The sequence below is a fragment of the Leishmania donovani genome, chromosome 25 (assembly GCF_000227135.1).
Source record: "Leishmania donovani BPK282A1 complete genome, chromosome 25".
NCBI classification, from domain to species: Eukaryota; Euglenozoa; class Kinetoplastea; order Trypanosomatida; family Trypanosomatidae; genus Leishmania; species Leishmania donovani.
In genome coordinates this window covers 278,238-293,629 of record NC_018252.1, presented here as the reverse complement: position 1 = coordinate 293,629, position 15,392 = coordinate 278,238, and the positions used below count along the sequence as shown (strand labels likewise).

The window sequence follows — 15,392 nt, the reverse complement described above, 5'->3', positions numbered from 1 at the left end:
AGGGTAAGAAAGGAAAAGCGGGCCTCGTAACACGATGCTGGCAGAGGTCTTTTGGATACGCGAGGATGCACGTGTACGTGTGTGCCTGCCAGTGATGCCAGAATACAAATCTACAGGACGTGAGGGTACGACGATGTACGAAAGCGCATACGCACACGCACACACGCCGGCACACCTTCACAAAGCGAGAGATCGGCAACAACGAGATGACCCCCCCCCCCACCACCACCACCACCACCCCGAAAACAAAGCAAAAAAGGGGAGGGAAGCGGCAAACCAACAAAGAATGCGCGAGCACAAGGACGCAGGGAGAAGAAATAAGGGCGGGGGAGAAGCAGGGGGGGGGAGGGGGGAACAGGGAGCTTAGACACAGCTCTGGGAAGAAAACCACAAAGCGTGCACACAGACAGGCAGGACAGGCACTTCTCTCCTTTACGGTTGCTGCTTTACACGCCTACAGAAGAGCGTCAGCTGTTGGACGAGGGAGGGATACCGTGGAGGGGGTGAGCGAAGGGACGGAAGTCAAGGACGAATTGAGTGCCGAAAGCCGGTCCAACCGCGGCGAACAAGGACAGACGGATAGATGACCTTAATGATGATGCGCTGGACGATGTGCTACTCCTTGTTGCTCTTCCTATCGTGCCGCTGCTGCCCACCGGTGCCTCTACTTGTTGCTGAGGACGCGCTCCCACCTTCCCTCTTTCGCTTTTCGTTTTTCTTTTTGCGTTTCTGCTGCGTCGCCACAAAAGTGGCGAACACCAAGCACGTGCGACCCTGTGGCGATGGTGGCGGCTGCTTTCGTATCTATGCAATATGAGCTCAAGCTCAGTTGAGCACAGGGAAAAAGAGGGGGAGGGGGTGTGCGTGAAGGCTGGAGGAGTCACGCCCCACAGCGAGAGAGAGAAGGTGAATTATCAGATCTTACGGCGAGAAGGAGCGTCGAGCGCACACGCAGACGGGCGGAGGTGAAGGGCAGAAAAATCACACACGCAAAACGCAAGGGAAAAAACGTACAGAACCAGAAATGTACCACCACAAGAGCATAAGACGCAGGAGAAGGCGATGCAACGATGAATGGGGCGGATGTCCGTCGGCGTGCTACAGGGTAAAACGCCCAAAACGAAAAGGGTGGGCGGGGTGGAGAAGACACGACAGTTAGTACCAGCGACAGCGTCTGCGTGTGCACGATGCGTCTGCCTACGTGCGCACGATTGATGTGAGGATGCCCAAAGAAAGGAACAAGACAAAACAAAAAGGGTAGCCCGTAAAGAGATATATACAAGGGAGGGTACAGCGACGGCAGAGGGGACGGAGAGGCAGAAAGTCATGCACGCTGGCGCTCCGTGGATGGACGAAAAGGTAACCGCACACGGGGTACAGAGGGAAAGTAAAGAAATGAAAAAGAAAGAAACACCCTTTTGCGAGGTCTTGATGGAAGAGGTCGTCGCCGTCGCGACCAGTGGAGGGAATGGTGGCGAGCTGCTCGCTACGGATGATGCCTTTGGCGCTTCCGGCGTGCTTCTGTAGGGCTATCCTTCGCGTGCCTGGATCTGTGTCTCTGTCTGTGTGCAGGCACGCAAGTGCGTCGCGTGGAGGAGGAGGGGGCAGGGGTCGGCAGGAGAGGCAGGAGTAGGGCAGACACAAGTGCTGTTCAATGACACAGCACAGACGCCCCCCCCACACACACACAGACAACAGCGATGATGGCACAGTCGTTTACTTCCTCACGTCTCCGTCAAAGACAAGGCAGTTTATCGTGCGGTGCTGCGTGAGAAGCACTCAAAGGGGGCGGAGGGGTGGTGGCGGGGTGGCACACGCGCATGCACACACACACACACACGAAGAGATGACGAAAGATTCGCGTGCGTGTGCACGTGTGTGTATATGGCTGACCTCTGGCACACAATCAAAAAGGAGGTACGGTTCTATTATCGTCTTCAATGGCGTGTTGCAAGACACGTGATGAAGGCCGAATGTGGAAGGAGGTGGAGAGACTAGTTGCTAATCAAGAATGGCGGACGAAGAAAGGAGAAGTGGATGGGCCTCAGTTGCCGACTACTATTCTTCTTGTCTTTCCTTTGATGATCGCGGCGCGTGGAGACACACGCGTAGACCACCGCTCAAGAAAGAGGAAGAAATAGTATGTGCGTGTATGTGTATGCGCAAACAATGGCACCTGTCTGCGACGTCGGTCTCCCGCTCTTCTCCCTTTTTTTTCCGGTCTGCTTTATTCTTGCGTGCTTGCAGTGAAGCTTTTTCTTGACGAGAGACGATCACGCACGTGGGTTGGGGACAAAGCCGCACTGACGTGATGTGCGCGTGGGATACGTGATCGGGGGGGGGGGGTTGAGAGATGGAAGATGGTGGAAGCGAAGAGGAAAAAGAGACGAAAGTGTGCACATGGCAAAGAGGAGCTTTCAAGGTCATCAGTGGTAAGTGTGTGTGCGTGTGTGTTTTCGAGGGTGGGTGGGGTGGGGGTTAGCGGACTTGCAAGTCGCAGCGGAGGAAACCTAAGGACACCTCATCACGAGACAGCACACGCAACACACGATGGGCAGCATGTGCACGTCTAAGCCCACGCTTGGCCGTGCTGTGGGGACGCTGACGTGGCACTCCCGTTTCGAGCCGCCAAAATCGCTTGCTTCCGGCGCCGCTTTGTTGCTTACTGGCACACACGCGCGCGCGCGTTGACAAGGACTCTCTCCTACTGTGCGACGTCTGGGTCGCATCACAATATTTCCAGCTCATGTTCGTGTTGTGCATTCTCTTACGACCTCACAAGTGTCTTATCGGTTCCACAACGCACACACCCGGATACCCTCCCCACAAGAGGGAGACGTACAGTATATGCACGGCGACTGATGCGCGCTCGTCGGAGCCTGTGTCATGGGCTATGCACACGCGTGCACTGGGGAGGGGCCGAAACAAACAAAATGAGAAAGAAAAAAGCGGCCGGCAGGGTTAGCGATGGGGCATATAAAGAGATGTCGAGAAGCCCCCTCCCCCTCTGTTGAGCCGTGAGGCGAGAAGGTGAGGAGGGGATTGCCGGCGGACACGCGCGAATAGGGAGAGGGGGAGAGAGAGAAGGTGCCTGGGGTGTTGGGAGGCCTGTGCCTATGTCAGTGAATAGGAGAAAGGCCGATGCAAGAGGAGGAGACCGCCTGGGCAGCAGGAACAGACAAGAATCGGAGGGCTGCAGCAGCGCCTAGTGAAAGAGCAGAGGCAGGGGAGAAGGTCCACGGAGCAAGCCGCATAGCCCCCTCCCGTCCCCTCTCTGCTGTCGCTTGTGTGTCGTCCTGCAGGCACCCGTGCCGCCTGCCCCAGGCCCCTCTCGCTTCATTATCACCCTCCCTCGTCTTAACCCTATACCTGCCTTCGTAGCACGCAATTGACGAACACAAAAAAGCAGACGGAGCACAACGGTGCTCATCCTATGGCCGCTGCGTTGCGGCGAACGGCGTAGAAGACGCGGTCAACGCTGGGTCCATAACCACCTGGTAGTCGCCCTCCGCTCCGCCAATGCGGACGAAGCTCTCGCCCTTGGCCTTCAGGATGTCCTCGATGTTCGTGGCCGTGTCCTCCATCCACCCAAGGTTGTCGGCCAGCAGGTGCTTCGCGCGGCAGTTGGGGCACTCCACGATGACAATGCCCTTTGTGTAGGCGTGCTTGCTGAAGCGCTTCACCATGCGGTAGTCGCACGGACCGCAGGTGAAAGCGGCCACCATGTCACCATCCGCTGGGCCGATGCCGGCGCCGCCCATGACGGAGCTCTTCTCCTTCTCTGGTGCTTGCAGGGCGGCGATGATGCGCTGCTGGTCTTCCGGGGAGAGGCGCTTGAGATGCTCCGCCATGGTCGTGGTAGAGGCAGTGGCATCGTCGTGTGCAGCGAGACCAGTGGGCGCTGCGGCTGATGTGTCCGTCAACGGCGTCTTTGCCTCTGAATGGCCGCGGCTGGGATTGTCACTCGACGACGACCCAGTCGAGCACCAGCGGCGAGAAGAAGCGGCCAAAGACGCCGCGGAGAAGGATGCACAAGACGACTGTGCCTGCAGCGCTGGCTGCAGTCTCGGAGCCAGCGCACTGGCCGCACGGGTGCCTGCGCGCAAGCCGCGGAGCACCGCCGGACGCCTCGGCACGGAGAGAAGTGCGGGGCGACGAAGCATGACTTGAGCTCATATGTTGGCGTGTTTAGGGCAGAGTGGGAAGGAGAGAGTTGGGATACGTGAAGAAGATGCGGGGAGATGCACACGCGCCGCTTCGATACCTTTCCCGTTGAACGCTCGCGGAAAAGGGGGACAGGGGGTCCCAGTGGACAAAGTCGGGCCGTTTCGTCGCTTTCCTCAAGCTCTATCCCCTCCAGGACTTATCACCCTTCTGTGAAGAGATAGTAAATAGGAGCGCATATGTCCTGTGCAGGTCCCCGTCCATCCATAAAAAGCGGCGCCGCGTTGCGCTCCGCCGCCACACGCCCACCTTCGCGTTAGTTATGTTTGGTATGTCTTCCTCTGCTTGATTGTTCTCACGCGCGATCACTGGCGTCCAGCACACTCACCCACAGACTCCACTTGCCGCGTCATCCCATCCCGCCGCCACCGTCGCCACCATCCCCGCTTCTCACGCCGCGCTTTCCACAGCCACGGCAAGCCCACATGATCTAGTCGGCGCGCGAGTCAGCGGCGCGGCGCGGCCCATCCCATTCGCAGTGGCGCAACACAAGACCGTCGCCGCCTCGGCCGAAGTCAGCGCTGCGCTTGCTTTTCGGACTTGCGAAGAAGGACTGCGTCGTGATGGAGCGCAGCGAGGTCGCCATGGCAAGCAGCACCGCACCGCTCACGATGGACGCGACCAGCCCGCAGAGACCCACCAGACTCATCATGGTGGTGAAGCGCGGCAGATCGGCGGAGTTCGTCTCCACCGTCATTGCCGCAGCCCCGGTCGGCACAGCTGAGAGTGGGCGATCGCAGTGGTGCAACGTAAAGATAGATTGCGTGGCGATGCCGTCGCTGACTACGGTGGCCGACAGAGGCGGCGTCGCCCTATCCACCCTCAACACCGATCCGTCTCCAACCATGGCAACCGGCGGCGAGGACGCGGCTGGCGGGCTGGAGGGGAAGACCATGTGCATGAACATGAAGATGCCCACGATCGAGAGCAGCAATCGAGGCGCGACAAGCAGCCAGTCGTACGTCACGTACGCCAGCGCACGCAGCGTCAGGTCAGGGGCGTGGTACTCCGTGGAGACGGCGAAGCGAGAGGGACGGCCAGGCACTACCCACGGATCGCGGCGGCCAACCGACGGCGAGAAGGTGATGCTGTTGGTGACAATAGGCGAGACCGTGCGGAAGACAAACTCTCCGTCTGAGGCAGTGGCATGACCGACCGTGCACGCAATCACTCGGTGCGCCGAGGCCGACGCCGCACCCTCCGCTGCTGCCGAAGCCGGTGAGCCGCCGCCAGTATGAAGCCGCCTCTGAACTCCGCCGCCGGTCAACACCTGCCGCCGAGTGCGCACCTTCGCCGGTCGAGGACATGAGAAGCTCTCCTTGAGGCTGAAATTCGCCGTCCACGGCGCCTCCGTAAAGCTGTCGTGGCCAGAGACGTTCGACGCGACGGACAGGCCGCTCCACCCGCGTGCAGTGGATGAAAACCACATCGACTGGCGCCGCGCACGATCTACTCGTTCGCGAGAAGCGTGTGACAAACCCGCGTGGCTGGTGGGGCTATCAGTGGGGCCGAAGGGCCTGTGCTGCGGAGACGCCGCTGGTGCAGCATAACCGGCGCGCGCGGCTGTCTGCAGAGGTCGTCGGCTCCGATGGATCTTGTATAAACTCCACGCGCAGAGAAGGTCCAGCACAGGCACCATACCAGGGCAGAGCAACAGCACTGCCGAGGCGCCGCACTGCCATGCACCCGACCAGGCTGGCAGCAGGTGCTGCACGAAGGCCGCCAGCACTGGAGCCGGCTTGGCTGCCGGCTGCTGTGCCGCAGATGAAGTGGCTCGAACCGTGTAGGCTTCCCTCGCAAAGAGAATGATGGTCATTACCACTTGCACCGCGTAAGTGCACAGCAGCACCACCCCGCATGCCTGGAGAGAATGATACCACGCACACCATACAGCCCAGCTGCAGAGCGCGACGACGCAGCTGGCTGCGGTAGCGATGAGCAGACATTGACGACGCGAGCGCCAGCCCCATCCCTCCCAGTCAGCGCGGTGCTGCGCGAGGATCGTCAGGTATGGAATCGCCTCCGCGCTCCACGCCAGCCGCTCTAGATCCATGATGAGCCGCACGGGCATTCGAACGCGCTGGTCGCGGACGAGCAGCTTGAAAGCCTCCACCTGATGCAGCTGCACCGCCATCTCAACTGGGGTTGCGATGAGGCGCTGCAGGGCATCCTCGGAGAGAGACTGCCGCTGCACCAGGCAGTAGGAGTCGCGCAGCACTGAGGCCGCCTTCGGCAAGCGGTTAGGAGAAAGATGTGGGTGCTGCAGGAGCCATGCAACAACTTCGACGTTACCGGCCAACACGGCCATCTGCAGCGGTGTCGTGTAGAAGCCGGAGTTCACTTCGATCGCGGGGTGGTCAAGCAGGTACAGCAGCACGGCCTTCCAGTGCTGCGGTGTCCGCAAGCGATGAATAGCGGTGTCCTGTCGGAAGGCGGGGCTGTGCTGCACGTCTCTGTCCTCTCCATGCGCCGCCGCCGTAGCGCCCTCGTGTAAATCGTCCATGGCCCAGGCGGCCGATGCATTCCTGAAGAGCGTCTTGTCGCGCTGCCATAGCGGCCCCATGGCTTTCGAGGACACCGATGCAGATGGGGCGCCGCCATAGGTTGCTGCTGCAGCAGAGGAAGATGCCGCTCCGCTGCCATCAGCGTCATCAGATGAGGGGCTGTGAAACCCATGTTTCGCTGGCGCCCTCGCACCACCGTTGCCTCCACCTGCAAGGAACGGGGAGATGGTGCGCACCCCTTGCTCCGCCGTGGAAGGCAGAGGCAAGGACGGCGGTGTGATGCCGCGCTGGGGCTTCCGGCTGTGCATCGCCGCCGAAGCGGTCGTCGGCGGTGGCTGCTGCTCTGCTGCCGCGATGGAGCTACACATGAGGAACTGGCGTAGCGCGTACAAGAGCGCCGACGTGCCCTCGCTGTTGACAAAGTGGTTCACGTCGACCCCCGCAGCAGCGCCGAGGATGTGCATGGCCTCGGTGTTGCCCATGACAACGGCCGCATAGAAGGCACTGCCATAGTTGGGCTTAATGCGGTGATGAGAGACCAAAAAGGGCAGCACTTGCTCATTTTGATGGCACTGAACGGCGACTCTGAGGGGAAAGCCCAGGTTGGGCTCCAGCTCTTCAACGGAGAGAAGACGCGTCAGGACATCCATGTCACCCACGCCGGCGGCAACGGCCACCGGCGCGCACATGGACCAGTTCCACCGCTTGAACATCAGCAAGAGCCGCACCAGCTCGACGCGGAGGCACGGAAGGGGGTGCTGCACAGCCACGTCTACGACACTGGCGCCGACGTGGAGCTTGTCGGCATTGAACTGAGTGAGAAGCGCTTGCACCGGCTCGAGCACGCAACGGCAGGCGGCGCGGATGTAGGCAGTCGTGGGGCTACTGGCGAGCGAGTCGCCTTTGTCGCTCCAGCTGCCGGCGGAGCGGCTGCGAGGCAGCCGCGACGCCACCGTGGGTGCGGTTGGCGAACGTGGGAGGGGCAGCGCAGGTGGATTCTCTAGATTCGCCGCCACAGACGTCGCAAGCGGCGAGGTTACGGAGGGTGTTAAGGAGGGAGAGGGCGTGCGCAGTGGCATGGCAGCATCGGCCGCCGCGATGAAGGCGCTACGCCGCACCATCACCTCGGCCCTCGTCGCCAGTGCTGGTGATGAGGTAGCGGAAACTCTGCTACACGGTACAGCAATGCCCTTCACCTCCTCAGGAGCGCCGGCATGCGGCGCCTCCGCCGCGGAGGCAGGCTTGCAGTCAGCGGGCACTGGAGATGCTGGCGCAGCTGTCGCGGCAGGCCCTCTCACCTTCAGCAGCGCTTCTAGTGAGGAGTACTGGTAGAGGCTAGTGACTGCACGCCAGAGGGCCGCCTCGCACGGCTGCTGTGGCAGCGGCGTCGTGTAGCTGCCGTCGGAGACAAAGGGGTCCCGCGGCCACGACATGGCGGTGATAGCGAGAGAAATGCAAAAAGAGAGCAGGAGTTGGGGGAGGATAGGTTGCGATACTAAATACTGAGAAAGAGGCAGCCACAGTCTTCAGATACAGAGAGGTAAAGAAACAAGCCTTGGCACCACGCGGCTAGCACGGAAGAGAAGGGGAGAGGGGGAGGAGTGACGTCCGACTTAGACACACACACACAGACGAAAAGTGAAAGTAGAAAGAAACAAAACGAAAGCGATCATACCACAACTCGAGTAACAGCGGCTGCCGCAGCAGCAGAACTACAAGTGACCGCTGCGGTGTGGTCGAGTTGTGAAGATACGTGAATTCGCGGACGGGAAGCAGCAGCAGCAACAACGAAGGTCAAGGCCCGAGACGGTCCAGTCGGCAGGCGCTGACGGAAAAGGAAAGCCACAACCAGGAAAAGGCAGCAACGGAAAGCTCCTGCGTCGATAAGTGTGACCCGCCCCCAACGGAAAAGGGGGAGGGGGAGGGGCGAAGAGAGCGTGTGTGTACGACCGCCAGGAGGTCCCTCGAAAAACAATCAAAAACGAAATAAGTGTATGTGGGGCGGGGTGAGGGACAAGCTACACGTGCATCTAGAAGATGAGGAAAGGCACACGCCACCCGAGATGGCCGAGGGGGAGGGGAGATGAGATCAGATGCACGCCTATCTGCGGGTGCGCAAACACGCACACAGACACACAGACAGACATACACGGTCGGGGAGAATAGAGCGGACAAGTGAGGATAAGAGAAGGAAGATGCGACGGCGCGCAACTCCGCTTTGGATGACTGACCGTGGCACGTGCTGCTCCTCCACTGTATCAAGGCACAACAGCATTAAGGTGCTGCCACACTGCGCCCCTTCAACCTTGATGAACGCCGGTGTTCTTTCCAACTTCGTCCTTCCTTTCTCCTTTCTTGCCGCCGTTCCAGGGCCCACTGGCGGTGTTACCAGCCAAAAAAAAAAGGAGGGGGAAGGTGTTATTATCGCACACCCTGTGCTAAAAGAACGAAAGACACAAAATAAATAGCGGCGATGCGGGTTGACGCACGGAGGGAGTGACGGTGGCAAGTGCGGGGCGGGTGGGGGCATCCACGAGTGAGCCCGCCGGCGCGGGGTGCAGCGAGCGCAAACATAGACACACGCACACGCACGAGAAGAAAGGAAAGCGTGAGAGAGAGAAAGCGACAAAAGGGGGAGACGACAGGTAAGAAAAGTGGTCAGAGGGATGTGAAGGAGGGGGGGGGGCGCGGCATAGAGCGAGTCGGTGGTGGGCCCCCAAAAGCCGACTATAGTGGGCATCGACGCGCGCATCCATAGACGATCGCCCTTGCATACGATCACGAGGATGTGCATGCATGCGACTGAGTCCCAAACGAAAAAAGAAAAACAAGGGAAAAAGGCTCTGACACCATGCCAGCACCTTCACAGAGAGAGAGAGAGAGCCGCTCTGACACTGTAGCGTGCCCTTCTTGTTTTGCTTGCTTTTATTTCTTTTTTTTTTGTGTGTGTGGGGGGGGGAGGAGGGGGAGGGCTCCTTATTCAGGTTTGTTCGGAGAGAAGGCGAGAGAGAGACAGAGAGAGCGCGTGTGTATGTGTGTGAGCATGTGTATATTGGGTTCGCCGCTCCACTTTCTTCTCTCCTCTCTTTTATTCGTTGGGCATCGCACAATATCCATTACGCGCGCAGACCTTCATAATCTTCCTCCGCGCGCCAAAGTGTATATGCATATATGTGGGCATGCATGTGTGTGCGTGTGCGCGCGTTTTGCATGCGCGTCAGCATGCACGGATGCAGACACACGCACACGTCCACACGCGCGGGCTTTTCGTGTGAAGCAAACAACAGTGAAAGGCGGGCAGAGAGAGAGAGACGCACCCAGCGCCGGCTCTCGGCACGTGGACAACATGCCTCCTCCGCCACCACCACCAGCAGCACCGCCAATACGATGAAGAGCAGCGATAAGAGTACTACATAGAAGACGCTAAACGGACAACACAGACAGACGAAGAGGACAAGACAAAAAAAGGTAAAACACAGGTGGAAAGCGGTGGCGCACTAATAGAGAGACGAGAGACAAGAGACCTCGGGGGCGGGTGGCTTTACACTCCTCATGGGGAGCAACCCGCCGGAAACAAGGGCGATACGCGCACACACACGGACACGGACATGCACAGAAGCACGGAGGAGAAAAGGTACCGAGCAAACAAAAGGTTTTCATGCAAAAGGCTGACCGATCGTGCCCGCGCCCCGCCCCGCTACACGCAGCAACGCACGCGGGCACCACTCACAGACAGACAGAGGGACAGTGGGGAGAAGAACCCCACACCGACGCCCCGGGCAGTAAGGCGGAGGCGGGGGCGGAGGAGTGGCACAGGAAAAAGGAAAGCAGAGGGACACAAAACAGAGAGGGAGAGAAGCGCCTCTGGCTTGGAAAAATCACGAGTACGCACAGATTTGCACAGGCACAAAATTACGGCAGAGTTGCATCGGCATGGTGGCAGAGGGAGAGAGGAGAGAGGAGAGAGGAGAGGGGCGGGGACGGGGGCGGGGGCAGGAGTTGCTACGCCTTGACGCCCTCCATCCTTCCAGGTTTTCTCTTCGTGATCCAGCACATCGTAGCTCCAGCAACGGAGGCGCCCTTGCATGCACACCCGTGTGATACTCGTGTACGTGCGTATGTGCCTCAGCTGAGGCGTATCCGTGGGCGGGTGGGGGAAGGAGTTCACGGAGAGTCGAAAGAAGAGAAGCGCGAAAGCACGTGGACGAATAGGAGGAATGCAGTCCTGCGTTGTCATCTCAGCCGTCGCTAGCGTCGTCGTCGTCGCGGCGACGTGTGGGGTAAGGAGGGGGAGGGGGGGGGAGGGTACGAGCGACTAGAACAGCACCATGGAGTTGGCACACACATGCGCACGCGCGCGCACTCCCATGCACGAGATACCAAGGGCCACGTAAACAGAGCTGTAGAGGCAGAGAAAGGCGTCACAGCCAAGTGCATTGAGAGCCCCTGGTGCCGAAAAGGGCACCAACACAAGGAAGCAAAACAAAAAAAGAAACAAATGGAAAGCAGCAGCATTGACCGCACATGCACACGCGCGCGCATGAGGGAAAAGCGAAAGGGATGAAGAGATAGAAAAAGAGGGAGGGAAGGGGGACACGACATTGCTGGCACACACAGCTGACAGCCTATGCGAGCGCATACAGCGCCACGCACAGAGAGGAGAGACGTACAGAAGAAAACAAGACGCACATATACCTCGTGAGCATACTACCCACCACATAACGAAAAAAAAACGTTTCTTTTTCATTTAGCCCTTAGAAGGCATTGCCGATAGACATGACATTTTCTTCGCTCTCATACTCTTGGCACCTCACGCGCAGCCGTCTTGCACACCAACACACCAGCCCCCCTCTTCCCCCCACACACAGAGAAGAGGAGAACCGCATGGAGAAAAGGAAAGCTATACCGTACGCGCAAAAAAAGGGAATCAAGCAACACCTTAAGCACTGACGACCATGAACAAAAAACGCACAGAAGCCAGCAAAACAACGAAAAGCAATGACAGCAGCAACCGTTGGAAAATGGGAGTAGCGAGCGGGCTAGAGAGAGGGTGAGGGTGGAGAATACTAACAAGCATGCACACACACACACACACGCAGCATAGCGCGTATACGCGGGAAAAAGAAAAAGCGGGAGGAGAGAACACAAACGGGGGGAAGGCAGCACGCGCGCACACATACACATACGCGCAGCGCGGAAGATAAAACATCCGCTGCCGCATACACGCGCACACTCAAACGCTTACTCATCTCCCTCTCCTTTATGTCGTGCTCCCCAGTGCACACACGCCCGCGCATGAGGGTGAGCCTGGTCATAAGGACGAACGCGTGTCTGCGCGGCTACGAGAAGTTTCGTGCGCCGCGCATGCGGATGCGCGCACGGGGTGGAGTGCCACGACTTCACAGGCAAAACGTCGACAACCGAAAAGGGGCCATCAACGACCGAGCAAATACGTAAACGGAAGAGAATCACGGCGGACTCCGCCAGAGCTGCTACCATCAGTGGTGCTCCTACGATGTGCGCATGTGGAGCACAGGTGGACTCTTGGCTTGCGTAGCGTCCTCACCTTCCGTAACTCTGGCTCACAGTGGCGCCGGGGCACCCGCGTTGTTCGATGGACTCAGGGTGCCCGGTACCTGCTTCTGGTCCCCCGGCTGCGGCGACTGATCTTGCAGGGGCTGTCCGCTGTAGTTGTAGTACGCCGGCTGCGCCACCGGGTACTCCGGCGGGGCGCCGTAGCTGTACGGCTGGCCGGCGGGCATGTTGCCTGGGTAGTAGCCCGGGTTCGGTGGCGGAGCAACGTTGTTGGGGTAGTATGGCTGCTGCGGGTACTGGGGCTGTTGCTGCTGCTGATCGCTCTCTCTACGACGCCTCTTCTCCCCAGCCGAGCGCGCTGCACCAGAGGCGCACAAGGCAATACAGCAGGCACAGAGCCCGGCGCAGAGAGCGCCGAGAAGGAAGTCGCCGCCGTCTAAGCCGTACTCGCTCTCGCGCATGTACACCAGCAGCAACATCTGCTCAGCCGCGTCCGCGCTCGCGTCGTCGTTGCACCGCAGCACGGGGCCGGAGGCGAGCACGTCGCGAAGGGTTGCGGTGTTCTGAAGAGGAAGGAAAGCCTCGACGGCCTCTGCCCCCTCCGAGGAGACCGGTGGCACGAGAATGGCAAAGAAATGAGCATTGGCCAGTGAGTTCGTGTTCTGCTGCTCCTTGTCATCCGCAGCGGCGTGACGGCCACTTGACAACGCCACGGCTTCCTGTTCTTGCAAGAAAGCCCGAACAGCATGGATGGGCGTGTCGGGCGACATGCAGAGCTGCATGCCAGGGAGCTTGCGCAGTTCCTCCGTCGCCGCCGCACTACCGGTCGCAGCCGCGGCGAGCGCCCTATCGAACACTCTCTGTGTCTTATAGGTGGCCTCTACACACAGGACAGACACGAGCGATTCACCGGCGCCCTCCATCGGCGCGCTCGCCGCCACAGACACGATTTTACCTCGGTCGGCCATGCGGTGCGCGCGAGAGACGGAAAGACCAGCAGAAGAAACACACACACACAAACAGAGCAATGAAAGCAACGGTGCACACGACAGAGGAAGGTGGGTGAGGGGAGGCCGCTTGAGTGCAATACAACGAGGTGGTTGGAGGAGAACCTGTGTAACTGTTATGGGAGGGATAGTAGGTAGGTGGAGGCGAAAGAGAAAGTCAGAGAGAGGGAGAGAGGTGAGCCGAGTGCGTGCATATGTTGTGTGTACGGGGCGCATGTGTACGAGCGTGTGTGCCAGCGTGAGCACCCACACACGCGCACGCACAATAATGGTGAAAGGTTCACAAAGAGGAGACGAGGAGGACGGGAGTAGCGTATGTGCGTGTGTGTATGCGTGGTGGGGGAGGTGCGCTGGTCATTGGCCCTTCTCCCCCCACTGCATCTTGATGCCTCCGTGAACGCGCACGCACTAAGACGAAGAGCCGCACACACACACACAAAAAGCGCTACACGTACGTGTCTCGTGCAGCAGGATCTCATGTTTGCTTTCCTTGTGTTTCTGTTTGTTCAGCCGCTCCTCCGCCCCTCCCAAACACTTCGCACGAGGCATTCCCTCACCTGCAGCACGTATAACTTACTCAGGGGGCGGGGCGGGGAGAGGAAACGGGGAGAAGAAGACGTGGTGAGGCAGGAAACCGGAGAAATGGTGTGATGTATCCGGGAGGGTAAGGAGGAGCGAGAGGAAGAGGTCAGAAGACACACACACACACAAGCTCACACAAGCGCGCAAGCCATGAAACAAAACCAACGGAAAACAAACAAGAAGACACATCGAAGATGCACGCAAAGAAAGAGGGGAAAGGAGAGCACACATATGGGAAGGCGGTGACTGTCACGACGGCACCGCTTCTTCAAGCCACCCTACACACGAAGATAGACACACATACACAAACAAAATCGCTTCCATCCTTCCCACCTTTCGTACCCAGCTTGCACAACGGCAAGAAAAAAAGAAAACAATAAAAGAAACACCGGCAGCCCACAAGCCCCTCGCCCTCTCTTTCCCCTTCACACACGCATGCATACAAACAACACAGAAATCCGCAAAAAAAAGAAAAAGAAGGGAAGAAAGTTGGAGGAGCCTTGGCGCACCACCTCCATGGAAAAGTAAACCGAGGGGCCAAACCTACGCCGCTAGGTGCCGCCTTCACCACAACACACACTGCAGAGAAGGAAACGAACAATGCCATACAAATGAAGAAGAGGAGGAAGGCAGGAACTGGGTGAGACACACAGCCATATGGGAGTGGGAGGGATAAAGAGAGAGAAGGAGAGAGGGAGGGAGGGAGGGAAGGAAGGAGAGGGGTGTAGAGACACACACACATATATATTAAAGACACCCACCCACGTAAAAGTAGAACATATTGCCTTCTTCTTGTTCTGCTCCACATGGTCATCCCAACACGAGCAAGTCAGCAACAAATACGCGCCTGCAAAGCCACAGCTGTTCACTTTTCACTATTGCACTGCGTCTATGACGAGGGATCTGGCCAACCAACACCGTTCGGCGTCGCACAACCGAGCGCAGTGCCACTGCATACAGCGCCGGCTAGGCCCATCGTTCACACTCGACGTCACCGCGACGCAACTAAAACATAACAACAGTAGCTGGATGCGTATACTTGTTGAATCATTGACACGGTTGGCGGTGAGCTGGTACGAACGTGATCATGACCGCACGCCTCTTCGGCACACCGCCAGCTCCGACTTGTCCGCCGGACACCGCGAGTCGCCAGCCGTCCCCAAGGGCAGGCTGCGCCGGCTACTTGGCATCCCCACGAAGATCGGGGCGCTGCGCCCTGTGCGATACCGCAGGTGGAGTGGCCCGGCATCGTCATGAGGGAGCATCAAGCAAAAGGACGAAAAGAAACAACAACAAAAAAATGAAAGGTAAAAGAGCATGTGTGAAAGGAAGGAAGACGCCAGAAGGAGGGGAGAGGAGGCAAGAGAGCGAATGAATGGATGGATGTGACCGCGCGTGTGTGTGGGTGGGGGTGTAGCGGGGAGAGGGAGGTAGAGGGGGGGGGGGTGCAGCTGAAAACAACAATACGGAAAGAACGAGAGGGAGGAAAGTGGAACAGGGAGAGAGCGGCTACAGAAACAGAGAGGTACAGGTTGAGCGA

The 15,392-nt window shown here is 58.9% G+C and overlaps 3 protein-coding genes across 3 annotated transcripts; all 3 read right to left on the bottom strand.

Moving 5' to 3' along the window:
• Positions 1 to 3,431: 3,431 nt before the first annotated feature.
• LDBPK_250830 (hypothetical protein, conserved) lies at positions 3,432 to 4,163 on the bottom strand (the record flags this gene model as incomplete). Its single annotated transcript, XM_003861365.1, has 1 exon — positions 3,432 to 4,163. The coding sequence occupies one exon, from the start codon at positions 4,161 to 4,163 to the stop codon at positions 3,432 to 3,434; it is 732 nt and encodes a 243-aa protein (XP_003861413.1).
• Positions 4,164 to 4,654: 491 nt separating this feature from the next.
• Positions 4,655 to 8,161, bottom strand: LDBPK_250820 (hypothetical protein, unknown function; the record flags this gene model as incomplete). The annotated part of the gene is made up of 1 exon (XM_003861364.1): positions 4,655 to 8,161. The coding sequence occupies one exon, from the start codon at positions 8,159 to 8,161 to the stop codon at positions 4,655 to 4,657; it is 3,507 nt and encodes a 1,168-aa protein (XP_003861412.1).
• A 4,149-nt stretch (positions 8,162 to 12,310) lies between these two features.
• On the bottom strand, positions 12,311 to 13,231 carry LDBPK_250810 (hypothetical protein, unknown function; the record flags this gene model as incomplete). Its single annotated transcript, XM_003861363.1, has 1 exon — positions 12,311 to 13,231. The coding sequence occupies one exon, from the start codon at positions 13,229 to 13,231 to the stop codon at positions 12,311 to 12,313; it is 921 nt and encodes a 306-aa protein (XP_003861411.1).
• Positions 13,232 to 15,392: the final 2,161 nt, after the last annotated feature.